The sequence below is a fragment of the Lissotriton helveticus genome, chromosome 5_1 (assembly GCF_964261635.1).
Source record: "Lissotriton helveticus chromosome 5_1, aLisHel1.1, whole genome shotgun sequence".
NCBI classification, from domain to species: Eukaryota; Metazoa; Chordata; class Amphibia; order Caudata; family Salamandridae; genus Lissotriton; species Lissotriton helveticus.
In genome coordinates this window covers 616,445,362-616,470,459 of record NC_136065.1, presented here as the reverse complement: position 1 = coordinate 616,470,459, position 25,098 = coordinate 616,445,362, and the positions used below count along the sequence as shown (strand labels likewise).

At 44.3% G+C, this 25,098-nt stretch overlaps 1 protein-coding gene across 1 annotated transcript in view; it reads right to left on the bottom strand.

Annotated features, from left to right (window-relative positions):
• Positions 1-25,098, bottom strand: part of DNAJC11 (DnaJ heat shock protein family (Hsp40) member C11) — a 536,755-nt gene that overhangs the window by 74,001 nt on the left and 437,656 nt on the right. Inside the window, exons 7-9 of the mRNA XM_078642976.1 lie at positions 24,518-24,591; positions 16,285-16,474; positions 13,417-13,502 (exon numbers count right to left, since the gene is read on the bottom strand). Coding sequence (XP_078499102.1) covers positions 13,417-13,502; positions 16,285-16,474; positions 24,518-24,591 — 350 coding nt within the window. The remainder of the gene's footprint in view (positions 1-13,416; positions 13,503-16,284; positions 16,475-24,517; positions 24,592-25,098) is intronic.

The window sequence follows — 25,098 nt, the reverse complement described above, 5'->3', positions numbered from 1 at the left end:
GGCCGGCTGAAGGTGCGACTTTGGATAGTTTAGTGAGAAGCCCAGACTGTGAAGAAGGTGAATGGTGTGGGACATGTCGGCGGCGCACTGCTGGGCCGACTTTGCCTGAACCAGCCAGTCGTCTAGATAAGGGTAGACATGTACGTTTTGTCTCCTGAGGTGCGCCGCCACTGTCGCCAGACATTTGGTGAACACTCTGGGGGCTGTGGTCACTCCGAAAGGAAGGACCTTGAATTGATAATGCCGATTTTGAATGGTGAATCTGAGGTATTTTTTGTGTGATGGATGGAGTGGAATGTGGAAGTAAGCATCCTTGAGGTCCAAGGTTGCGAGGAAGTCCCCCTGAGTGAGTAACGGAAGAACTTGATGCAGCGTTAGCATGTGGAAGTGTTCTGAGAGAATGTATTGGTTTAGGGGCCGGAGGTCGAGAATAGGCCTGAGGGACCCGTCCTTTTTCGGGATTAAGTAGTACAGGGAGTACACTCCTGTGCCTTCTTCCTCCACTGGCACGAGCTCTATAGCGCCCTTTTGCAGCATGACAAGAACCTCCTGCTGCAATAAGTGCAAATGCTCCGTGGACATAGGACGGTGTTTTGGTGGTATGTTGGGTGGAGTGGATGTGAGCTCCAAACAATAACCGAACTGGATAAGTTTCCTGACCCACCTGTCTGTGGTGATGGATTTCCAGACTGGCAGGAACTGCTGGAGTCTCCCCCCGACAGGTGTGGAATGGTCGGGGGCATTGACAGGGCGTCACTGTTTGTTGGAGGCAGAGGAACGGGAGTTGTTGTTGCCCCTGCCTCTGCCCTTGTCGTTGTTGCCTCGATAACCTCCTCTAGTTTGCTTGGGGTAAGAGGATTGCACCCCACCTTTATTGAACTGTGATTGCTGGGACATCTGGCCTCTGGAAACACCTCTATTGCCTGAGCGACGAAAAGTGCTCCCCCTAAACTGTTGGGACTGGAGAGCACCCATGGACTTCGCAGTCTTGGTATCCTTCTTTATTTTTTCCAAGGTGGTATCCACCTCAGGACCAAATAATCTGTCAGGGTTTACCGGCTGGTTGAGGATGGTAGTTTGGATCTCAGGCTTAAATCCGGAGATTCTGAGCCATGCCTGCATCTTAACATCACACTGGTGTTAATTGCCCTGGCTGCAGTGTCCGCAACATCTAGTGCACACTTAATTGAAGCGTTGGAGATGAGCTTCCTTTCCTGGATAAGCATCTCTGCAGCCTCCTTATATTGGTCTGGGAGATGTTGCAACAGGGTCTCTAGTGTGTCGTAGTGTGCCCTGTCGTATCGAGCCAAGAGTGCCTGCGTGTTAGAGATACGCCAGATATTGGCCGCCTGAGCTGCTACCCTCTTTCCCGATGCCTCCAGCACTTTGGACTCTTTGTCTGGGGGAGGAGCTTCACCAGTGGTCTGCGAATTCGCCTTTTTTCGGGCATTAGAAACGACCAGGGAGTCCAATGGCAACTGGCCTTTGATGTAGGTTGGATCGCCAGGTGCTGGTCGGTATTTCTTTTCAATTCTAGGGTTGACCACCCTTGCCCGTGTGGGTTCCTTGAAGATATCCGCAGCATGTTTTAGGACCCCTTTTAGCATTGGGAGAGTTTTCACAGTCTTTTCAGCTGTTGAAAAAGTGTCAAAGAGGAAGTCCACCTCCACAGGGTCAGAATGCAGTTCAACGTCGTGGTTCTTTGCCGCCCTCTCGATCAAGGCATTGAGTGCCGCAGAATCCTCAGTGGGAGAGGTCTTGACGTTGTATACCTGAGGGTCAAGGGCGGGCTGCTGATCCTCTTGGTCTCCTGCGTCCACCCATGAGTCCTGTTGTTCATCAGGATCTGTGTGGGCCGGGAAGTTGTAGTCCTCGTCCTGATCCCCAGCATCCTCGGCATCCGAATAAGTTGGTGAGGGTGTGGCAACTGTTTGAGTCCGAGGAGCCAGTGGTTCGACCAAGACCGGTGAATCCGAAGCAGGCTTTTTGCGCTTTAGAGGAATGGTGTATGACTCCAAAGGTGTCGTCGCAGTAATTTTACGTTTGTAAAGCGTAAGCTGCCCGGTGTCGGCATCGATGAAACGCTCCGACTGATCCTCCATTAATGGTGGTCGATGCTTCAAGCCCCCAGCCGGGAGAGTAGGCTTCGACCCCGCAGCCCCTTGCAAGTTCGCTTCGGGCACCGCCCGTGGTGCGAAGGCCTTCGGTGCCACCTTTGGCGGCAACGTGAAGAGGATTGGCGTCGATGGCTTGGAGGAGGGGACCGACTGCTTCAGTGCGGAAGGTGCCTTGGGGTCTTCCGCTGAAGCCTTGTCCCTGATACGCTTCAGGGAGTCCGAGACCTGCTTCGTGAAGGAAGCGGACGGCTTCGTCGACACGACAGACGATCTTGGTCCACCAACGTGTGAAGACTCGAGCGTTGATGACTTGGGCTGTTCCGGCCGAGGCTTTATCGTGTCGGCGGCCTGGGTAACCGTTTTTGGGGTCCCAGTCTCCGGCTCGACGCCCTTGCTGGTCTTCGGCTCGACGCCCTTTGTGGACCTCGGCTGGACGCCTTTGCCTGGCTCCGGCTGGACGCCGGTCCTGGACTTCGGCTCGACACCCTTGCTCGACTGTGGCTCGACGCCCTTCTTGGACTTCTGCTCGACGCCCTTGGTGAGCTTTGGCTGGACGCTATGCACCCACTTCGCCGGGTCGACAGGTTTCTTCGGCCTGGGTTGTTCCGACACCTCGGAAGACGAGGGTGTCGACGGGGGAGCAGACGCTTTCGGTTTCGATGGCGTTTGAACCACTTTCGGTTTGGACACCGAAGGTTTCACTTTCGGTTTAGACAAAGGCGGCTCCGCCGAAGTGTTCGTAGCCGGGCCGGGAGGCGGGCCGCGGATTTTGGTAGAAGGTCCTGGGTAAGGCCGATTGGCGATCCCTCGACCTGAGCCTTGGTAAGTGTTCGAACGGGGCATAGCTCTTCCTATGAGCTATCTTCCATGGCCCCATAGGCCTCATTGTCATCTCCTACCTCGTCGACGACTGCTTCTACGTCTAGGCCTTCGACATCCACTTGATAGTCGTAGTCGATTTCCTCCGCTGGAGGTGAAATCTGCAGCTGAACGTCGTGTTCGTCTGCTTCCTCGCTGTCGAAGATGTCCACTGGTGCCGGGGCCGACTGCCGGGCCTCCATGCGCGCCACGCGCCGAAGCCGAATCGTCTTCTTCGAACGAAAACGTGAACAAGCCATACAGTTGGCTTCATCGTGGTCCGGCGACAGGCACTTGTTGCACACCGGGTGGATGTCGATGTGTGGGTACTTCGACCCGCACACAGGACACTTCTTGAACGGGCTCCGTTCCATGTCGCGTCATCGAGGGTCTCGCTGCGCCGACTGGGCCTCGAGCACCAAAGAGTCACACGACTCCCTGGATGTCAAACTCGGGAAGCGAGTCTGAACAGAACTGGGCACCGAACGCAAACAATACCGACGATACGAAAAAAGGCCTTTGGCCTCGATAAAGTTTATTGTCGATTCCGAACTGGAGAGAACGAAAGTACATCCAAACCCAATGGCGGAAAAAAACAATCTGGGGATGGAGTCGATGCCCATGCGCACTGTAGTCCAGGGGAGGAGCCACCTATTTTGTGATACTTCGAAGACTCTTCCAGGACAACAATGTGCAATCATCCGGACCCAACACTAGGCGGCGATCTATGCTATAGATATGAATTCAGCAGCCCACATGCCTCGAACCTAAAGACTCTCCCCTCCCAGGCGGTCGTTCTGAGGAGTACACTTACACCAGCAAGTCCTGCAGGACTGAATGCGCAAAATGTCCTTCTATGCAGACTTGGGAATCAATGTAGTAATATTGGGCAGAAGTATGAACAGAAAGCTACTTGTCTGCCTGGCAGATGTGCAAAAGAGAAAACCCTGAGCAAGGGCTGCAGTGGTGGTTTTTGCCCTGGTGAAATGAGCCATATAGTCCTCACGAGAAATGGTTTTGCTTCAAGTATAACACTGTTTGATTGCAAGGACAATCATCATAATAAGGAATGTTTTTGGAACGCATTTCCTTACTTCGCAATGGTGAACCCAACAAACAGCTTATCATCAACATGGCTCTCCTTAGTCCTATTAATGTAGAAGCGAAGACCTCGCCTGGGCTAACCAAGCAAACAAAGAAAGGCTATAATTACCCTTCAACAATGTCGACAGCAAAGCCTTGCCAGGCTTAAGATAGTACAAACAGTGGAGCATCAAGCAGCTTCGCTTGTAAGGCATAAACATGCTTTTGCCTTACACCAGGTGGCACATTTAGTTTAATAGTTTGAATATACATGTGTATTTGGTGGAGGACAGCAGGCAGCCAGAATGACATGCACCATTTCTAACAGAAGGCCAAAACCTCTCAGTTCATTCTGCCAATCTTCACACAGAAGTGTATTTTGTGGCGTCTCAGGTGTAGTACTCTGCCCTTCTGCTGGGACAGAAGGCCAAAACTTCTCGGTTCATTCTGCCAATCTTCACACGTAGACGTCTATATTGTGGTGGCTCAGGTGTAGTACTCTGCCCTTCTGCTGGGACAGAAGGCCAAAACTTCTCGTTTAATTCTGCCAATCTTCACACAGACGTGTATTTTGTGGCGGCTCAGGTGTAGTACTCTGCCCTTCTGCTGGGACAGCAAATCCTCCCAAACAGAAAGCTGAAGTGGAGGACTCACGGTTAGGTGTTCTGAGTACCAGACATTACAAACGCAATGTGGAGCTATCAAAATACGTTGTGCTCTGTCCTATCTTTCTTCACCACCCGTAGGATCAGAGGCAGAGGTGGGAATGCGTATACCACAGCGTAGTCCTGCTAAAGGTGGAAGGCATCCTAGAGAGTGCAAAATACTGGGCACTTATCGATTTTGGAAACAGCAAACAGGTCTACTAGGGTCGCGCCCAATTGGGAGAATATGCCTGTGACACCTTCGGAGTTTGTCTGTTCTGATGTTGGGGCATCCTGCCAAATGAATGACCATTTGGTAGATCCAGTGAGGTTCTAAACAGCACCATAGCCTCATCAATGATTCAAGACAGAGAGAGAGCATGACTGCACTGCTTGTTGCAATACCACATGGCAGTCATGTTAGCGAATTTATTGACCTGCCCCTGATGGAAGGTAGAAAGGCGTTGTGAGTCAGCCAGATGGCATGCAGCTCCAGAAGAATGATCTGATGGTGCGGCTCCATTGGAAACCAAAAGTCTCTGATCGCCACATCGTCCAGACGACCTCACCAGCCACAAGATGACACATCCGTCAACACTGACTTTAGGAGGGGCAAGGAGAATGGCCAGATGCATGTCAAAATGGCATCAGTCATCCACCACTGAAGGGCCTGAACCACCTTGCTGGACACACAGATGACTAAAAGGTATGACCAATGCTGGGCACACTGCAGACATGAGGATCTATTAAAGTACGCATAGTGTACGAGTGAAAAGTACCTGCAAGATGCCAGAAGGCCAACAAGCCTCAGAATCATTAAAGCTGGAGAAGTAGCTCTTGCATGAAATATTGTTATGATTGTCTGAATGTTCCATACTGGCTTTGGAGATGGACAGAATTTCAAGGCGACAATGCCCAAGATAAAGGGCAGTCTCCAGGAAGGTGGAAGATGAAACTTGAACTCATTGCTAGATAACCCCAGTGTAGACAGCAATAACATTTTCTGCACGTGATCAGAGATCTGCTGAAGTGAGCCTGTTTTCAACAGCTAGACCGCAAGATGTAGAAATATGCATATTTATGACTTTTAAAGATAGGAAGCGACCCTAGTTGTGACGTTTAAAATACTTGAGGTAACGATGTAAGGCAGAAGGCAGGACATTGAACTGAAGTGGGCTGATCCCACCACCAAATAAACATACTTCCTGTGGCACTGCAGGACTGGCACATGTAAGTATACATACTGCAGCCCCAGGGAATACCATCCAATCCTTGCGGTTTAAGTCCAGCAGAAACTGCAAAAGTGTCATCATATTGAACTATTCCTAGTTGAGGAACACATTTAGCAAGCTGAGGCCTAGAATCAGCCTCAAGCAAGTCCCCATCATAATCAGGGACACAGAAACACTGACAACTCATTCTCTACTCTAAGCCACTCCCTTGATGGTTCCATTGGTGAGCAACATCAACACCACCCATGAGAGGACATTGGCATGATCTGTCTGCATAGAAGTGTAAACAGTGGAATGAGGAGAGGGGCATCCAGAAAGCTAACAGTATAACCAACTTAGACAATCTGCTCCACTTATGGAATGAGCAGGTTGGACATGGCAACCCCCAGAAGAGGGCTACAACTGTGCTGTTTTCGAAGCGTTCCAAAGGCACATTAACCTTCTCTACAAAAAGTCCGGTTGTATGAAAGGGCATGTCCATCAATGATGCCTGGATGTCTACTGAAAATCTGGTGGCGTGTAACCAGGGATGGCATCTAGTAATGACACTGGTGCCGAAAGGACAGTCTAAAGAATTAGTGGTGCCCAGGCTTGAACAAGGAATCTTGCTGTATCTTGCTCATCTTGGAGAAAGCATTGTGAATGTCCTCAAGCACGATGGTCAAAATATCATGTGTCATGTTCCGAAGGATGTGGATATAGCATTCAAAAGGGCAGACAGCATTCAGCATTCAAGAAGTGCAGCGGCACACTGCCAAAAGAAAAACTTTCTAAAATAGGTTTATGACTTGATACAGATTTGGCACTTAGAGGGGGCATGTTTTGGGATCACAGAACATCTGTATTTAGGTAATGAGTCACCCTATCACATCAGTACATATGGGCCTAAATTCTGATAGCTCATAGTGCCTTACCTGCCTTCCTACCCTTCCAAGAGTAACATGTAAGTTGGCACCCCAGTACATAATCACTTGTCCCCCCAGGGAACAGTGGTAATAGGCCATCACCTTTCGTTCTCTTACTCATGCCTGCCCATAACAAACAAATGAAAAACAAGGAAAGTTTACAATATTTATTGAAACTATCGTTCTCTATCATGTTGCAACTGTGCTGCAATTAGAATACATATGCAACTGAGCAAAGTAATTAGTATTAGCAATAAACTGCACACAATGAAAAGCCCTATAAAGGCAAATGATATATTTGCCTAAGCTTAACCTCACTACGAGAGCACAATGATTATCAGTGATCTCGGGGATACGAGCCGAGCCCCCATACCTTGCATTTGCCATTAGCTGGTATGCACCTCATATTGCGCAGAGCACACACGCTCGTCCCAGGACCTTTCCTCTGTTAAAAACTCTCCTCTCTGTATTCAAAACAGTAAGTCTCAGCTTATATGATAAGAAATGCCTTGCTAGAAAACAGCAGCTGGCTCTCTCTCTATTATGTCTGTGTGTCACAATTTGTTATTGACAGACCACAGAGAAAAACAGGCCACAAAGTTGTTTGCCCTTGTACAAAATGTTCAGACTGAATCCCAGCTGAAGAGCTGAATAACAAAATATGTTCAGCCTATTTATACAATAATAGTGTGGCACTAAAACAAACATGTTACTTCGTAATGTGTGCAAAGCAAAAGTGGCCTACAACCTACAGTTAGGCTAAAATAGGGTAAAACTGCAGTGGGCCCTATAGGGAACTCATGACAGCGGTTAAAAATAAAAATACAATCTTTATTTAAATCCAGTTACAGACATGGTTGTCTGCTGACCCTTGCAGGCCACCATTCCTGTGACTGTATCTAATCGGAGTGTGCTGTAATTTGAGGCATGAATAATTGATATTAATTATGTAGGAAGGACTAGGACCTACTCTGATTCGAAATTTTACAAACTAACCTATTAGTATAACGATCAGTTTGAAAATTTTAATTTTGGTTTAAAAAATACTGATCGCAAATTGCGACCAGTATACTGACACCATGGTCTCCAGGTGCTAGTCTACGGTACCTAGCAATGGGGCTATTCACTGCTGGAGCAGAACATCATTTCAACCGAGCTGCCATGATTGGGTCGACTGCAGCCCAAAATGGAAGGGCATGTTACAAAATCTCAGTCAGAATAATGCGAGTCTCATCAGTGGGGAGCAGCAGCTCCAAAAATTATGCTCCCCTTTAGACTACCGCCGCAAATGATGCGCTTTCTTTTGGGAATTCAGAGCAAGTGGCAAAGCCACTGACATTTTGTAAGTCAGAGTATAAACCAGCCTCACTTTAATGTGAGGGGGCAGGGAGCACAATATCTCTCCTATCATCATCATGCTGGACTGATAGGCCGGTACAGCATCAGAATCTGGTCCAAAAATAGCACGCATCCTTAGTAAGTTAAGCTGCCAATGCAGAGGAACTGGAAGGGAAAATGTATGGTTATGTTTTGCATATGGTACAGGATGAACTCCAACAACAGTTTGAAATTAATTCAGGGTGGCCCTGAAACTGGATTTAGATCTGGTGCCTCTGAAGCTGAAGACACCTTGATGGAAGAGTACCTGGCATGGCTTGTGGCAGAGGAGTAAAGTTAAGGTCTGGTGGTGAGGGGGAGTGGGCAAATTTCATCTACGTTCAGTTGGCCTCGGGATATGGCCTGTCGGCGGATGTTTGACTGTGGGCCCGATGGTCCCATGGGCCAGAAGTTGCAACAGAGGGAGGCAGCATGAATTTGCACATCTACAGAATAGCCTCCTTAAAATCTGCAACTCACCGAGGAGTTCTAGTTGGCCTCCAGATTTTGAAGTCCATCAAATCTAAGTTAAACTTGATTTGGAGGAGGAAGGAGAAGCTGGAGTCTGGTTTCCAGAACACGAACTTCATGGGACCCCTTCCAAAAGTGGGATGCCTGAATGTAGACGAGTCATGGGTTCTCTTCCTTAGTTTGTTCATTGATTCTCAAATTTGTCAGACCTGATGAGGGCAATCTGGAATGGTGCAGACCTTCTGATCAACCCTTACTCTTGTGATCTGCAACAAGGGCTTGACGTCCTGCCCCCGGATAGCTTTGGAGTGCATCAGAGATCATCTGTCACTGGACCTGGAGTCATGGTTGGTGCCGAGGTACCACAGGCAGAGGTCATGCAAGTCCATACTCAACATCTGTTTGCAGCATGCATAACAATGTTTTGAAACCTGCCGTCTTCAGGGACAACATTCTGTCACTGCCAAACATTTGTTGATGCAAAAAAGCTTCAATAAAAGTACCAAAATCTATAGGATCAGAGCTCCAGATCCACTTTCAAGGTCTCAGAAAAAAAGGAAGTGCTTTCCGAATGCAGGTCTGGTGCCTATTGTGCTCCATATTATCTTTTAGTAATCTTCATTGTGAAACCCTATGTGCGGCAAGTATGCCCAGATGTGGGTCCCATGCTCACTGTGCCTCTGGAACAAAGCTACACTGATTGAAGACACTCAAATAGGTCAAAAGAGTTCTTGGGTTACCTGTGTTCTGCTTCAGAGAGGACCTAGCTTGGCTGTTCAGGCTGGACTGTGCCTATTGGGGAGGACCAAGGCTTAATTGTGTTTGGCAGGGTATTATCTGAGGTTTTCTAGTGATCAAAAAATATGCACTGGGATGTGCCCCAAGTAATTACTGACTGAGATTAACTCAAGCATTCCATTTACCAGATTGTTTTTATTCTTCATGGTGGGCTACCTATCAGCGAAATAGTGTTTAGCATTTGCCATGCGACCCGTGATTTGAGTCTTCTCGGAAAACATACCAGGTTTGTCAGAAAACTATGAAGCCAGGGCAAGGCAGCAGAGTGTAACAGCACCAGGGACTGTAGACCCTATTGTAACTTAAATTAAAATATCTATTTAAAGTGTTAAAAAAGAAGGGATTTAAAGATAAGTTAATGGTAAATGATTTTAGCCTGGAATAATTCCATGCCTAAAGTGATGACTAATTCCAACCTCTCTGCAACCTTTAGAATACAAAGGGGTACTTAACAGTGCTTTCTCCATGATTTCCCTGCAATTTAGACCTGCATAGGCTTTCCATTGTTTTGAAAAGTATTAATATGTTTACTGGCTGGCAGTTGGATAATTAATGGTGAAAAATGTTTGCGTACATCTTGCTACGGATGTTATGTTAGAACACGATTTTAGGCATTTATTGTGATACAACGTTATATATTGGAAATCTACGACAATGACCATACCCAAGTACTCTTTAAGTACTATATGTAGAGCAGCAATTTTCGACAAATGGCATGCTTGACTAATTATGGATCACAACCAAAAGAAATAAAAGGAAGAGGTATGTGGTCAAACCTAGAGTCTCTGCTGTCTAAGGTGGATAAAACTAAATTGAGATCACTACTTTTGGATCTCAGCTAGAAACAATTACCAAAATACGTGTTTCTCCTTAAAATCTTGAATATGCTCAATCCTGTAACAATAGTTTTACAGCTTGAAGCTTTTCTGGATCAACACGCTATTTATCATTTCATTATCTAGTGCTTGAACCTAAAAATAAGACTCTGGAGAACGCTACTATCTGATCGGGCATCATGGACTTACGCTAGATGTCACATGGAGGTCCTAACGACTGCCTGTGGTAGACGCCCATAAAGAACAAGCATTTGCAATGCAATAGGTCTCGCATACACACGAGTTTGAGCTATTGGCATTGTAAATGACAATGCCTTTTATTTAAGTTTTGAGTTTTAAAACATAAATAAAAGGCATTGTCATTTACAATACTAATAGCTTAATACTTGCAAATGCGAGACCTATTGCATTGCAATAGAGGGCCTTCTCGACCGCTTGTTAGATTGTAAATATCAGAGGAAGAGACCGGCCTATGACATCTTCAAAGTAGTGATAAATAGTGCAGTGAAGAAGATGTGTAAGTGTTGTAAATTACACAGACACAAAGTGTGAAGTGAGAGTTACATATGATGAGAGCTATAAACACTAACAAAGTGCTCCAACACCTTTCACTCTGTGATTACACTGTCGCGGCTCAGGAGGAAGAGCGGGATATTTCCTGCCCTCTCAGTGATTTGAGTGTGTAATGTGGCACTACACAATGTCATTGCTATCTTTGGCCTAATAAAAAACACTCAAGCTGTAATAGGGCCCTGGCTTCACCTCCTAGTGCAGGGCGGGCTGTGCCTTATGACAGGCATGGAGGGAGGGATGGTCTCGGCTGCAGCTCTGGCCTCGTACAGTGCCCCTGCTATTACTAGTGAGCGAGAGGTGCTGAGGTGGTGGAATTGGTATTGGTGGTGTTGGTATTGGTGGTGCTGGTATTATTGCTGGTGGTGGTGGTATTGGTGGTGGAAGTGGTATTGGTGGTGGAAGTGGTACTGGTATTGGGGGTATTGATGGTGACATGGGTGGTGGTGATGATATTGGTGGTGGGGGTGATGGAGCAAGGGGTATTATTGATGGTGGTCGTATTGGTGGTTGTTTCTATTGATATTGGTGGTGGTGATATTAGTGATGGTATTGGTGGAATTGGTGGTATTGGTGGAGGTAGTGGTATTGGTTGTGGGGGTATTGGTGGTATTGGATTGGGGGGTGGTATTGGTGGTGGTATTGGTGGGGTTGGTATTGGTTGGGTTGATATTTTTGGTGGTAGTGATGTTGGTGGTGGTATTGGTGGAGGTAGTATCCGTGGTGGTGGTGGTATTGGTGGTGGTTGTATTGGTGGTAGTGCTATTGATGGTGGTGTTAAAAAAACAGGCTTTTGAAAACAATCCGTCAGGTGGCTTTTTTTACAGATGATGTAACACAGATGTGCTTTTGTCAGTTTTAGCCCATTAGCACAGGATTATGTGCTACCTGGAATTCACATGACTTCATTTGCTCATCATTTCTAAATCCATTTTACTTGGGGGCGTGAAACAGACACGAGATAATGCCGGGTTAAAGTGATTGAAAGCAGGTGGCCGTGTTACGGGGGCGGCCGTGCCGCTGAAAAAAAAAGCGCTTTCAGCTGAAGCAGCGCATGTCCGGCCTGCAGTAAGAGAAACTCAATAAAGTAAATAGTACTAAATAGACTAAATAGACAGACAGACTAAATAACAGGTCCTGTGTAACAACTGAAGTAAAAGGGCCAGTCGCCACGGAGGGTAGAAATGAAGACAAGGCCGTACTAAGGAGGGACTAACAAGCCTATTAACGTATACGAAGGCAGCATTTATGAAAAACAATGACACAAGCCAATTAAAATTAAGGAAGGAGAGTGGGCACAGCTTCTCTCCCATACTCTACAACAGCAGTCTCGCAGAACAAGCAGCGCATGTGCGCTGCCGCTCGGCTCAACCAAAAAAATAATCGTCCAAAAATTAGGTTGGACAACAAGCTGCTTTTTCACCACCTCTCTGGCGCCACGATTAGAGAAGCAAAAAAGGATGGTATGTAAGTAAACAGAGGTAAAGTGACCAACCTTGATTCAAAACGTTGGGATTTAATCAGGGAATTCAAGAGGGGACACGCACAAAGGATCCTCCAAGGTGAAAAGGGAAGGAGAAATCTGAGTTCGAGTAGTGTGTGTAGTTTCACTGTAGCTCAAAAACTGAGTAAACTAAATTAAGCTTTCTCTTCCGCCCAACTGGCCTTTTATGACATACTGAAGGATTGATGGACCATTGAACACTTGGCTCCTTAAGGGACAGTACAACATAATGGTCCCTTTGGCAGTGGCAAGGATGCACACCAACAATATTCTGCACCTAAAAGTGTCACAGGTTTTACAGGCTGCACCTGCCCTTTTCATAGGATTGCTGATTTCCTGCATTCAGTGACAGCCATCATTTTAATGGAGGAGGACCTGGCGAGCCCAACATAAAAACTGGGATAAATTCTGGGAGTTAACTGGTGACGCTTTTTGTGAAGCTGAAACTTGTGCTCCACCAACAGTTCTGTTCATGGTCAAACTAAACTAAATCTGTAAGAATGCATCCATTTTTAGGTCTCGCCTAGCGTGGCAGCACATGCGCTGTCGCTCGGCGAGATTTATTGTCAAGGAGGATTTTGAGAGAAGGGCTTGAAGCCCCGCCCCTTATTTCCATTGGCTTGCGTCACCGTTTATGGTAAAAGATGGGCTGCTATAGGATATACGCTTTTTGGGTTGCCTTCCTTTCGCTTTTTTTGTCCTGCCCACCCGGAGTGGCTCGCCTGCTTTCCTTCGGTCGTAACGCTATTTCTTATCTTTAGTAGGCCATGTGTTTCTAATTAGAAACACATGACCCACTAAAAGGGCCATGTGTTTCTAATTAGAAACACATGGCCCCATAAAGACAAGAGTTCCCCATACTCCGGCTGCAGCGTGGTCCTCTTTCACTTTCGGGACCGCGCTTGTTTACTGGGTCATAAGGATTAAACTGCAGCCCTAGAACCATAAGCAAGGGAGGGAGGCTCATTAATACCATAATTTGTTTTTGCATTTAATTGTACTGAGCGTAAGGAGTACTCACTTGATAGAGCCCTTTAGTCGCGTTTGGTCTTCATCTTGAAACTTGTGCTGGTAACTGACCATCATGAAGGAATGTGGGATACCCAGCTGAAAGAAACCAAAGAATATCAGTTTATTCATTATGGAACCTAAACTTCACCACACCACTTTGCTCTTCTCTCCATGGACAGCTTTGATAAATGCCCATGCTCCAGCACCTGCAGCATCAGTCCCCTACCCTTTTCTCTCAGCACATACCTGGTGCTCTGACTTGAATCACCACACTAGTCTAAAAAGAACCCGCACCCCGAAATATCCACTTACTCTTATGCAAAATATCTAGGTATTTTCTGCACCAAAAGGATTACGGATCTAAAGACTGATAGTATTTTAGGGTGTGATCGACTGCCGAGCAAACATCACCCCAATTAGGAAAGAAGCTTCACGTAAAGGAAGGCGGTGAGTAGGAACGGGTGGATTTGACTTTGCAGGGTGTTTAAGGAAGCTCCTGGCAAAGTGAACTTTGGCAATTGAAAAGATCTTGTCTACCTCTTCTAGCTCAAGAATGCTTGCATCTCCTCATTACCGTGGTCAGGTAGGCAAGCACCTCCCAGAATCAAACAACAGGTGAATGTTTGCAACCGATCATTAGTTTACTGCGACCTTAATTAAAAAGCGGAAAGCAGGCTCCGGCATGCCACATGTGAGCCTGGGAGTTAGCCATTGGTGGCGGCATGCTCAAAGTGCCCCAGTGGGTAGCTGCAAATCAATATTCAGCAAATGAGTAGGCTGCAGGGCCAGAGCTCACACAACTCAAAGATTGTCAGGGCACTGGCAGACTTGCTTCTGCTTGGTCATACTAACTTGGATATCAGAATGTCACAGCGCATTACAGAAGTAAAAAAACATAGAAAACGTGCCTGTGAGTTAGCTTTGCATTTGCAGATGTTATTACATGCTGCTATACATATGATGTGAAGAACGGTGAACACTGTATTGAATTCCCAGGCGCTGCCACTGAGTACATGAGGGCTACATCCATGTCAGATTTTCAGTGTAACCATTAACTGAGCTTCATTTACGTACACTGCACAAATATACTTTTCTGGCATGGATCCAGCCGTCTTCGTCCTTTGATGGGCACCCCTTATATACATGATTTTAAATGGAAAGGACCAATATGAAATAGCATATAGTATGCCAAAGTCCCGCTTATGTAAAAAAGATTACATAAATAAATGCTCCTTTCTTAAACATGTTTAGGCACCCAAGAACATGTGGGTGTGTAAAAACTCGTTTGCATTTCTGCTTCAAATTATGGCAGGTGGGATTTTACTGTTGCAAATGGAATTTGCTCACACAAAATAATTCCAGTAATTTAATTGTTGGCATTTGGTGTGGCCATTTCTTAGTGGATCCAACTTTAAATGCTGCTGAACACCCACAAATGACGAGTTTGTAAGTATTTACCAATAACTTACAAATTTACTAATATCAAGGGCAGAAGTAGATGCATTTCAGGGTGGCAATTGGGGAAGAACATTAGCATAAACATTGGGGTGTATGGTAGGGCAGCTTTTTGGTAGGGATAAAGAGTTCCTGTCAATAAACAAGTATATAAAACATTTCTAAATGCAGACACGAAGAAATGCACATTTGATCCATTTCCGTTTGGCTAAATAGTTAGGTATTTGAGCGCTCGTGGACATCGATGGCTTCTAAAGGTAACCTACGTCATCCCACAACCCTGGGATATAAACTTTTAAAGTTATCTGCTTCTCAAAGCTGCCAGCATACTGAAAACCAGGAAAAGATGTGTCTCTCTCAAACCTTTTCATCTACCACACTGCTTTGCACTGTGCCCCATAACATGATAACCGCACCTAAGTGGTCAAACGCTCGACATGGAAACACTTCCCACAAAGGATAAACAATGAAAACAACACCCTTACAATCACACATCCTACATGGCGTAACTTGCTGACCATGTAGGGAAGTGTTTCAGTGCCCACAAAGTGGTAAGTGCTATTTAAATGTTGCAATACACAAGAGCTCCTGTAAATCCTTCAGAGTTTCATAAAAGTTTGAAATTGACTTCAAATGTGGACGTAGACCCACGGAAGTGAATTCCAGACGTTTTGTGAATCAGGCCATTGATTAATACAAATTTAGAAAATTAAATGTAAGGTATTATATTTAAAGTGCATTGTCTCCAATTAGGAGCCATTTTCCTTAAAGAAATATAAAAGTGGATGAAGAGTCCAGACAGGGATCTCTAGCACCTTTCTGGCTGTGGTTTAATTTACATAGGTTGCTTGTAATGCCCCAGGATGCAGCCAAACACAGGTTAACAACATACTTTATGTTTTGCAATATCACAGACCGCCCATGAAAAGTAAACAACAGAATATAATACGAAAATGTAACACATAATATTTGAATTCATCAGATTTCTGTAAAATGATTTGGCACCTATTGCAAATTACACTTGAACCTGGTTCTGAACTTTGGGTCAGATTTTTAGCATTAGCTACTGATTTACAGTGTGCTCTTTTTCTTACTTAATTGAAAATTACGTTTTAGGGCTGTTTAAGACGTCCACTTTTTTTTTTTACTATTTAAAACATATGAAGGAAAATCTAAATTGTATCATGTCAGTCCCAGATTCGCCAGTTTTTTTATTTTTTTATTTTGTGGCTTGAATGCCACAAACGCAAAGAACGTAACCTGTAATGAAAGCTTCCTTCTGGATGACTGTTCCCATTTTAGTTATTTAAATATTTGACTACATAAAGAGAAAATGCCACGGTGTTCATTTTATTCCAAGTTTCTCTGAATCTAGCCGGACCGACTCCACACTACCGCTCTCCTGATGCTGCCCACACCGTACCTGCATGGCCATGGTGAAGTGGCTGGTCTTGGTATCGCGGACTATACTGGTGTTCATGGCAGACTGGATACCCCAGCGCCACTGGATGTACCCCATGGTGTTCTTGTCCAAGTGTCGCGCCAACACAGTGGTGAGGCCTGGCCGGATCCCACGGGACGAAAACTGTAGTGCGCAGTTTGTAGTGATAAAACTGCAAGACAACATGTGAAACGTTACGTCTAATAAAGGATCATGTGAACAGAGAGTTCTAGGCAAGAGCGCATGTGAAAGGACAGCACTTCTAGGATTTCTGTAGTTCTAAGGAGAATTTTCTGGCAAATCTTTATCTGCAAAAAGCAGCATAAAGAAAAAGACAGGGAATCAAGTGGAACAAATACAAGACCAATCTCTTACCACAAAGTGTAGAATTGTAAGATTCCTTCAACATGCTCATTGTATGCCTATACATTTCTGTGTTAATCAAACAAGGTTATTTAAAATGTACAAGTGCAGGAAGGATAGTCCATCACGTAACTATTATTTACCTGTGTCGGAGGACCACTTGCCAAGGGAGCAAGGACTTCATTTCCCCATTAAAAGGCTCCATTGGAGGGCAATTGCATTTTTCACCTGGAAATGAGTATTGTCTAGCTACAAACAGAGGTGATAGACTCTTTCCTAAGAGGTAACCTTCAACTATCGAATGATACATTTTATGGCAAAAAAGGAGGTTTCTCTGTATGCATATGTATTTCTTTACATCTAAAGATCCAAGTGAAAAAAAACGACATAGCTGATGAGATGGGGGAATTCTCATCATCATCAACCAACCCAAACCAGAAGCAAAAGGCAGACCTATTGATTCCTTATGGCGATTCTCTCACATTTCAAGATTGCAGTGTATACTATTTTAAGGGAAGGGATTCTTTTAATTTTGGCCAACAATGCTTTAACTCTTTCTTTAATGCATCGTGATGGAGTGGACAATCAGCTGCCTACCTGTGGACCTTGAAGCTGTTGCGAATCCGTTTTTTGGGGTTTCCACACATTTTGACAATTGCTTTGCATGTGTGCATTTCCTGTGTCCTGCGCTGCACATAGATAAAGGTGTGTGAAGCATGGCCTGACACACTGGAGGGTATACAAAAAGACCTCACAGAATAGGAGTAAGTCTTCAAGTCCACAATGTTACCAGTAGGAACCAGAGGACAAATCGAATGAACAGACCAAGCGTTTTCCCTCAAAAAGTTCAAACCAGGGATGCAAATAATTTTTTTTATTTTGAAATGGAACACGGGTTTGTAACATTGTTCTGCCACCTTGACCCCCGTTTTCTCTCCATCTGCCTGACATCCTTATCTCCGCAAATCTCTCTTACACATCTGGCTTGTCGTAGAATTAGGTGCATAAGGTATACATGAGCAAATTTCTTTTGCGACACTTCTTGTAACACAAATACAAACAAAATCGTTGCATTTTAGCACAGGGCTTTCTTTTTCGAGTTTGTTTCGCATTTCGAGTGTGTATGTGTGCAAAATATATTATCATCTGTGAGAAACGGATTAGCGCTTGGGCTAAAACGGAAAAGCAATGATTCCAACGTTACATTAGAACTAATGCATTTTGAGAGCATGTGCGATCAACGCACGAGCAGGCATTAAAAAGAATGCAAAGCAACAAAGAAGACGCTAGATAATGAAGGGCACAAAAGGTGCAAGGAAACACACCAAAGCTGGTTGCACCTATGCACCTTCCCACTTTTAAAGCATGTTCGAATTTTTTTTAACATTTGTAATGTATTGGTCATTACTTTTTCATACAATTTAAAATTGTCTTCGAATATTCAAGACGGAAGAGAACAGTGTAACACCGCAGGCTGCCAACACCATTCAGCCACAATTTAGCGTGTCGGGCAGCAGCTTTCATACGGCCACCTAACAAACTATCTCCTCGTGCGTCAAAACTATGGTGCTAGGATACATTTTGATACACGAATTGCGTTTAAAATGCCTAAAAAATAAATATCTCAATTACATTCCAAAACGTTTGCACTTCCTAACATTTGTACGCCCTTCTCCGTAACGAAAATAATTAACTATTAGTAATAGGATTACATTTAGAAAATAGATAGGGAAATGGCGACATCTTGTGGTCAGATAGAGGTACTTTACGAACAACTAGTTTCAGTCAGAAAAATCTGGTCAAACAAAGCCTTTAACGAACTGCACAGAGATTTACAAAACAAACTTGTTTACAAGCTCTGCAAAGTTTCATAGAGATGTGTGTCTGTGCTATGAGAGCTGCTAATCCGAGTAGAAACTAGTCCAAAGGCACTGCAAGCCTGACTGGAGGCTCCTGAACCAAACAACACACATCAGAATCCATTTATTAGGGGGTTTAACGCCCCGAACAAAGCTACCCCCCACCCGGAGTTACGCCCTTGGCCTCTAGGCTCTGGCATTCGATCCCACTGCACTTGCTGGAACAATGACCCCCGTGGAGTAGGTGGTTTCAAATTCTGGACAGCAAGTACTATAAACAGTGCAGCTCCTGGTTGATTTTTACTATTCAGATAATGAAGCGTTTGCACCTTAAGCTCCAGCTGGAAGAGCTTACTGCTTAGGGACTGATAATGAGTTGAGGGATTGGATATCACAGACGGGTTCCTACCCGCTCAATTTTAAGGGGAATGCACTGGAACTCTTCAGGCACGCTGTAACTGATTTTCTCGCCTGGAAAAAGCATCTAGTAAAATCTCTGGCAGTGGTAAGTGCAGAACAGGCACAGTGCAGAACAGGTCAAGTCCATGGCTTCCCGACCCCCCCCCCCCCTCCCCCCTTCCCCCCATTCCTCTCCCCTTAAGGAAGAGGGGAGCACGTGAAGCTCACCACCTCATATCACATTTTAACACAGTAGCCCATTGGATAAGGATACCTGTATTTTATTTGTGCCGCTCCAGAGATTTTTTGCCAACCTGTTCTACTTTTCTACTGCAAATCTGGGCAATTCCAAGAATTGGATGAGGTGGGCTTATTACATAATGTTACATGCTTCATCATAAGCCACCTCATCCCACCCTGGTACTATCAGGGCGGACTCAACCTCAAGTGGGACTATCTTGGGGGAGTTCTTAGAAATTACGAAATTATCTGCGATCCAGTTATCTTACCTAAACACTTACAGGGGTAAACCACAAGAAATCCTTTTATTAGAGGGTACCCTAGGTATATATAAAAATACCTAAGAAGTATATTCAGAGAACGTTATTGGGTAACAAGGCACTGACGTACATCTGAACTGTGAAATGAATGACCTGCCCCCTTATTCCCTATTTCGTGATGCTTCATTTGTAATGAATGGTCATAGTTTGATATGGAAATAGCAGTAGAAATTGCTAATTCTGACCACCTAACCAATTATAACTCATAACCGAGTCCTGTATGCATTTCATACCTCTACTACAAGGCGAAAGGCCAGATTATAAAGATGGCAGGGGAATCCACAAGTAAGGGTGCAGTGTGACACTGCCCTAGCATGAGGGGAGAGGTCAGCATTGGTTCTGCGACCACCATGTCTCTCCCAAGAGACATGCTCAGAAAGTCCAAAATGTAAAACTGGATGTAGAAATCACAATTTCAATTGATTTTTTAAATATTTTGAGCTTAAAATGTTAGCTAAGATGTGGTAGGTCTATTTTCAGTGACTGAAAGGTTCGTTTGTGCAAGGTGTAATGGCTTATGAATAATAACACTAAAGTACTGTGGCCATATAATATTTTGAGAAACGGTTGAATGGTGTATATTTGCAAGTTTGTATTAATTATTAAAGACCGTAAACATAGAGACGTTTATGTAATGCACGTTGTGTTCTTTTTTTTAAAGTTAAATGTTTGGGTTGATGGGGTGACTTTGCATTATGTTGCGCAATTCAAGAAAAGTATTAATCAGAAAACTAAGTGTTGACAGTTAAATGAGATATGCACGTGGAAGTGTAATGTTAATTTCATTTCATTATCTTTATTTCGGTACATTAGTACCATAAAAGAGGCATCGACAACCAGATACATATATACTAAAAACATCATCAACATGGTTAGAAAAGTATCAAGTGAGGTAAAATACAATTCGGGCAAGAAAGCGGAGACACTTAATGTAATGTTAATTTAATTTAAATGATTTGCTCACAAAAAAAATGCATTTTTAAGTGTTTATGAAAAAGTGTTCTACTTTTTGAGAGTGACGGAAGCATTGAATTTGTGTCTTAATTCTTTATGGAGTATTTAAAATTATGCAGGAGGTAGATGAATACATACATAATAGCAGGCTACATTCACCTAGACAGTACCTCCAAACCACAGTGGTGGGTGAGACACAGGAGGTTGACAGCTAGTGCCTATGAGCAGCAAACAATACTAACTTGGTGTGGGGGGGGGGGGGGGGCAATAAGGGAGGGGGTACTAATACGCCTGCGGGGTATGTATAGGAATCTATTGTGCCCTCCACATAGCACTATATGAGTCTAGCACCCTTGAGATTAGTCTCAGCAAGCGGGGAGGGGTGAGGGGAGGGTCAGGTGCCGGTGACGTTGGGTGCTTTCTGAAGCATTGAATTTGGCAGTGTTAGTATTCTGCAGGCATGTGAAAGTAACTCCACCTTTGTGAAGGAACAGACAATACCTACTGACATTAATCAAGTGAGGTATTTTTTTTTGGCGAAACTGTATAAAGATGTTAATTATAAAATTATATGATTGAATAAAAATGTATGATCGGAAATTTTAGCAGAAGTATGGAGTACTGAAATAATATATTTTTTAAAGTTGATTTTATTTTAAGTTTGGCATGGCATGCGTCAAGGTAAATCGAATGTGGAGGTAATGAAATAGAGTGAGGTGAACCTTTAGTCTGAATTTCTCGTCTTTGTAATTTGTGTGGTATAGGCACTATCAAAGCACTAGTCAAACCTAACTCCCTTTTATAATTCGTTTTTTCTAGGGAATCTCACTTTTGTTTTTTAAATTAAGTATGTGCTAAAGTTGACATGTTCTTTTATAAATGGATAGTATGTGATTTGGTGATGTCTATTGAGTTATGTATACTTATTGGTGGGGCTTCTGAATTCTTCTGTTGTCTGTCTGTGCCCTGTGAAAACTCCAGCTGTGCAGCCCTGCTAGAGTCGCCAATACCATCTAGAGGCTGGATTCAGTTACAACACCAGGGCCCTCCCACTAGGAGTCTTCCGCTGTGCTGCGCTGCCCTCTAGTTCTGCTTCCCCGCTCAACAGCCATTGAATACATGTCAACCACTCTTTCTTGCTAGAGGCGGTGGGTATTCTGATACCCCTCCCCTACATTACCCAACTGTGTGGGGGATTTAGATCAAAGCAAACACAAGGAGATGATGGACGGAGAGCTGAAACTTTTCAGACACTCAACCCCAGTCACAGATCTGGGTTGAATCCATCATTATTCTTTAGCTCACTTTGCCACCTCAGTTCTGACCCAGCTATATGCAAATCAGTCTTGACGCTGTGCCTCATGGGAACATTCCAGCCCGAACTGCCAAGCCAGGTCTTCCCTGAACCAGAAACGAGCATCCTAGGACCGGTTTCTGCGTAACACCCATCATCAGCCAGGCTAGCTTGAATCCAGTGGCAAAGTGAGCAAGGGACCCACATCTGGGCATACCCTGCCAACTTAGGGCGAATAAAGCAAACACAAGGAGATGATGGACGGAGCGCTGAAACTTTTCAGACACTCACCCCCAGGATTTAGATAAACCCCTTATGATTTGCCTCAGGGCTGGTGAGCCTTTTTGGCGTCCCACTCCTATGCTTTGCCAAAGAGTGAAGAACGCAAACACACGAGGTTGAGGGGCTAACAAGAGCTGCCTAGCTGCCCTCTTCACATTTGCGAATAGGATGGTTGGGTCCTCCTTCACTTTCATAAAAATGAGGATGAAGGGGGGCATGACAGGGTGCCGGTGCCACATTTCACTATTCTCCTTTGCAAACAGGGAAGTGGCACACCTCTGAGAGGTCATGGTGCTTCTATTTGTACGAGTGAAGAAGGACCAAAACTTCTTCCATTGCCCATTTCAAAAATGCAAGACAACATCTACTTTTAGTAAACTCCTACACCAACGTAACTAAGAAAGCACTTGCTCGCCTGACTCGTATGGTCCTACACTCTTGGCTCCACCACTGCTCAGGCATTGTATTGTATTGTATTGCAGAAAGTGTACACCATTTCATACGTGAGCCCTGAACTGTCCCAATTTACATCGGAGTTCGAGGGTGCCCTTCTTAAGAGCATGTTTGGAAGGATGTTGGATTTGGTATGTCCTATTTTAAGGATGTTGGCTGTGGTGCTTGAGTTTCAAAGACATGGTTCAAAAATGGTGCAATCGTCTGGCACTGCACGTTCTATAACTGTGATACTCAAAGTACGGCCCAGGGGGTGCCTGCGGCCCTTGACCTTCACATACAGCTCACTGGTGAACAGCAGCACCTGGCTGCTGCTGTACTACTTGAGAGAGCACTAATATTCATAAAGATGTAAATAGCAGGCAAGCATTTACTTACATTCTAACTGAAGTAAACAAAGAGAAACAGATAAGTTTTTGTGCACCACTTAACTTTAGGAACACATTCATTTTTAAAGCCCTCATGCAACAAATGTTTAAACATATGAGAAGGTCTCTTCAAAATTCAAAAAAAGTTTTAAATTATTAACATGCAGAAGTGTTTCACCTTAGTACATCAGATTGTATCTGTGAATTGAGAAGTATTTTTTTTTAAAGTGGTACTTTTCAAAAGTGCACTTAGAAACGTTCATGTCTCCTCCTACCCTGGCAACAATGCAAATAGTGAACTAACAAAGTGCACTTTAATCACTTTATCGCCATTTATGTATTGTTTCATTGACAGCCATATTCATTAATAATTGTATATAATACTCTAGAAATACAATCGTCATTTTTGACAAACTTATTTTGTCTTTGTGGTGTGTTCCCTTTATCCCCATTTGGTTCTTTGAAAAGTGTTGTTGAACCAATTTTCTTACCTTAAATTTGTAATTTTTGCTTCTGAAATTCGAAATTTTAGGATGTATTACATACATTGAACAAAGGAATTGTTTACTCCCCCGACAGACCCACTTCTTTGTATATCATACATACCCAGGTTCTGAGGGACACAGGGTTACCCCATTATTGCTATTAGTGAACTAACAAGCAAGTACCATGTACATTTTTGGCTTCCCCTGCGCCCACCTCCCATACCCCCCCCCCTCCAACAGCCAACCTGCTGGCATCAATGCGGCCCTCAAGCGCACCACAGACATACTTATGGCCCGTGGGAAATGTTTGCGGGTATCCATTTCTAGAACGTCTGAGCACAAACACATTTGCACATACCCACTTTCCAGATTATGATCTATATTTTGTGATTGTGTGTTTGGGAAAAGTCAGATTTCTAGACCCCAGAATTCAAGCTCATTGTCAGTTTTTCTTATTATTGCACACATTGAGTTCCAGAGCTTGCTGCCAAGTGTACAATTGGCGAACCATAGCAGTCTCAATTTTCTACGTCGCTGTACAGCCCTGGCAATGTTCTCTCACTTTGGTCTCCGTGCATCGCTCTGCTACTTCCCAAAGCTAACTTTCTGCATTAGAAACACAAATTCACCAGTGGACTCGATGAATCTCTGGCCTCTCAGGCTGCCATTTTCAAAATCTGGCCTGGATTTAGTCCTGTTTTATTTACTCTCCTCTTTTGAGGCACCAGTGAAACCTTAAGTTGGCGAAGGTTGTGTGTGGACTAATAGGTCTGTAGCTGCCTGGGCCATAGATTTGTCCCTCCTGAGGAAACTAATATACCCGTTTCCCACGGAGGACATGTTGCCATCCAGGCATCACACTGGGTTCAGTTTATTTTTTATCATGCTGATGAGAAAAATTGAGCAAACCTCTTGACTGCGCGCTTCCAGCAGTCATACGCCTCTTTCAGACTGACTGATGCTTTCAAGATGGTGATAACCATTTATGAAATATAGTCAAGTTGTTTCCGAAATAGTCAGTGTGCAGTTACGCGCAATGCCAAGCCATCCAAAGTCCTTCCCAAGGTGCTCACTTAGTACTAGTTTTAGGTCAAACAGTTATCCAGCAGAAATTCCATTAGCAAGTAGAATTCAACACTCAAATTACTGTACATTTCGTCATGAGTACTTGATTACACACATTTTCATATCCACGTACCATTTTGGGGTAAGGTTGCGAAACACCTTTAGACCAAACAAAGGTCCTTGGAGGTCTCCGGCTCCAAACTCCAGCTGCACAGATAGAAAAGGGGAGATGTCAACAATGCACTGTTAATATGTTTTTTTCATGGGTTTCAGACAAGCCTGCAAGAGCATTCTGACGATGAAAATTGCTATAGAAACATGAAGCATTTGAAGTGCACTTGTGTATTCAACCCATGATTTCCCAGTAAAGTGTGTGTAACGTGAAAGGTTCAGAAATGGTGATCAGACATCACTGCCTGCTTAGCATCTGAAGAGGACACCAGCAACAATACTTCAGACTTCATCTGTACCTCTCAAATACATTACAACACTGATGAAAAACAAAAAAAACCTCTACATTCTGCAAATACTGGCTTGAATTAGTGCTGACAGACAGCAAAGGATTGTGTGATAGAAACATTACATCCGAACTAAAATGTGCATTTTCCTTTTCTTTGCCTTTCCCCAGGGCAGCCTCTGCCTCGAAAACCAGCGTTGATCATGCTTAGGGAGACCAGTCGTTGCTTCTGATGAAGACAGTGTCATTTCTGTTAA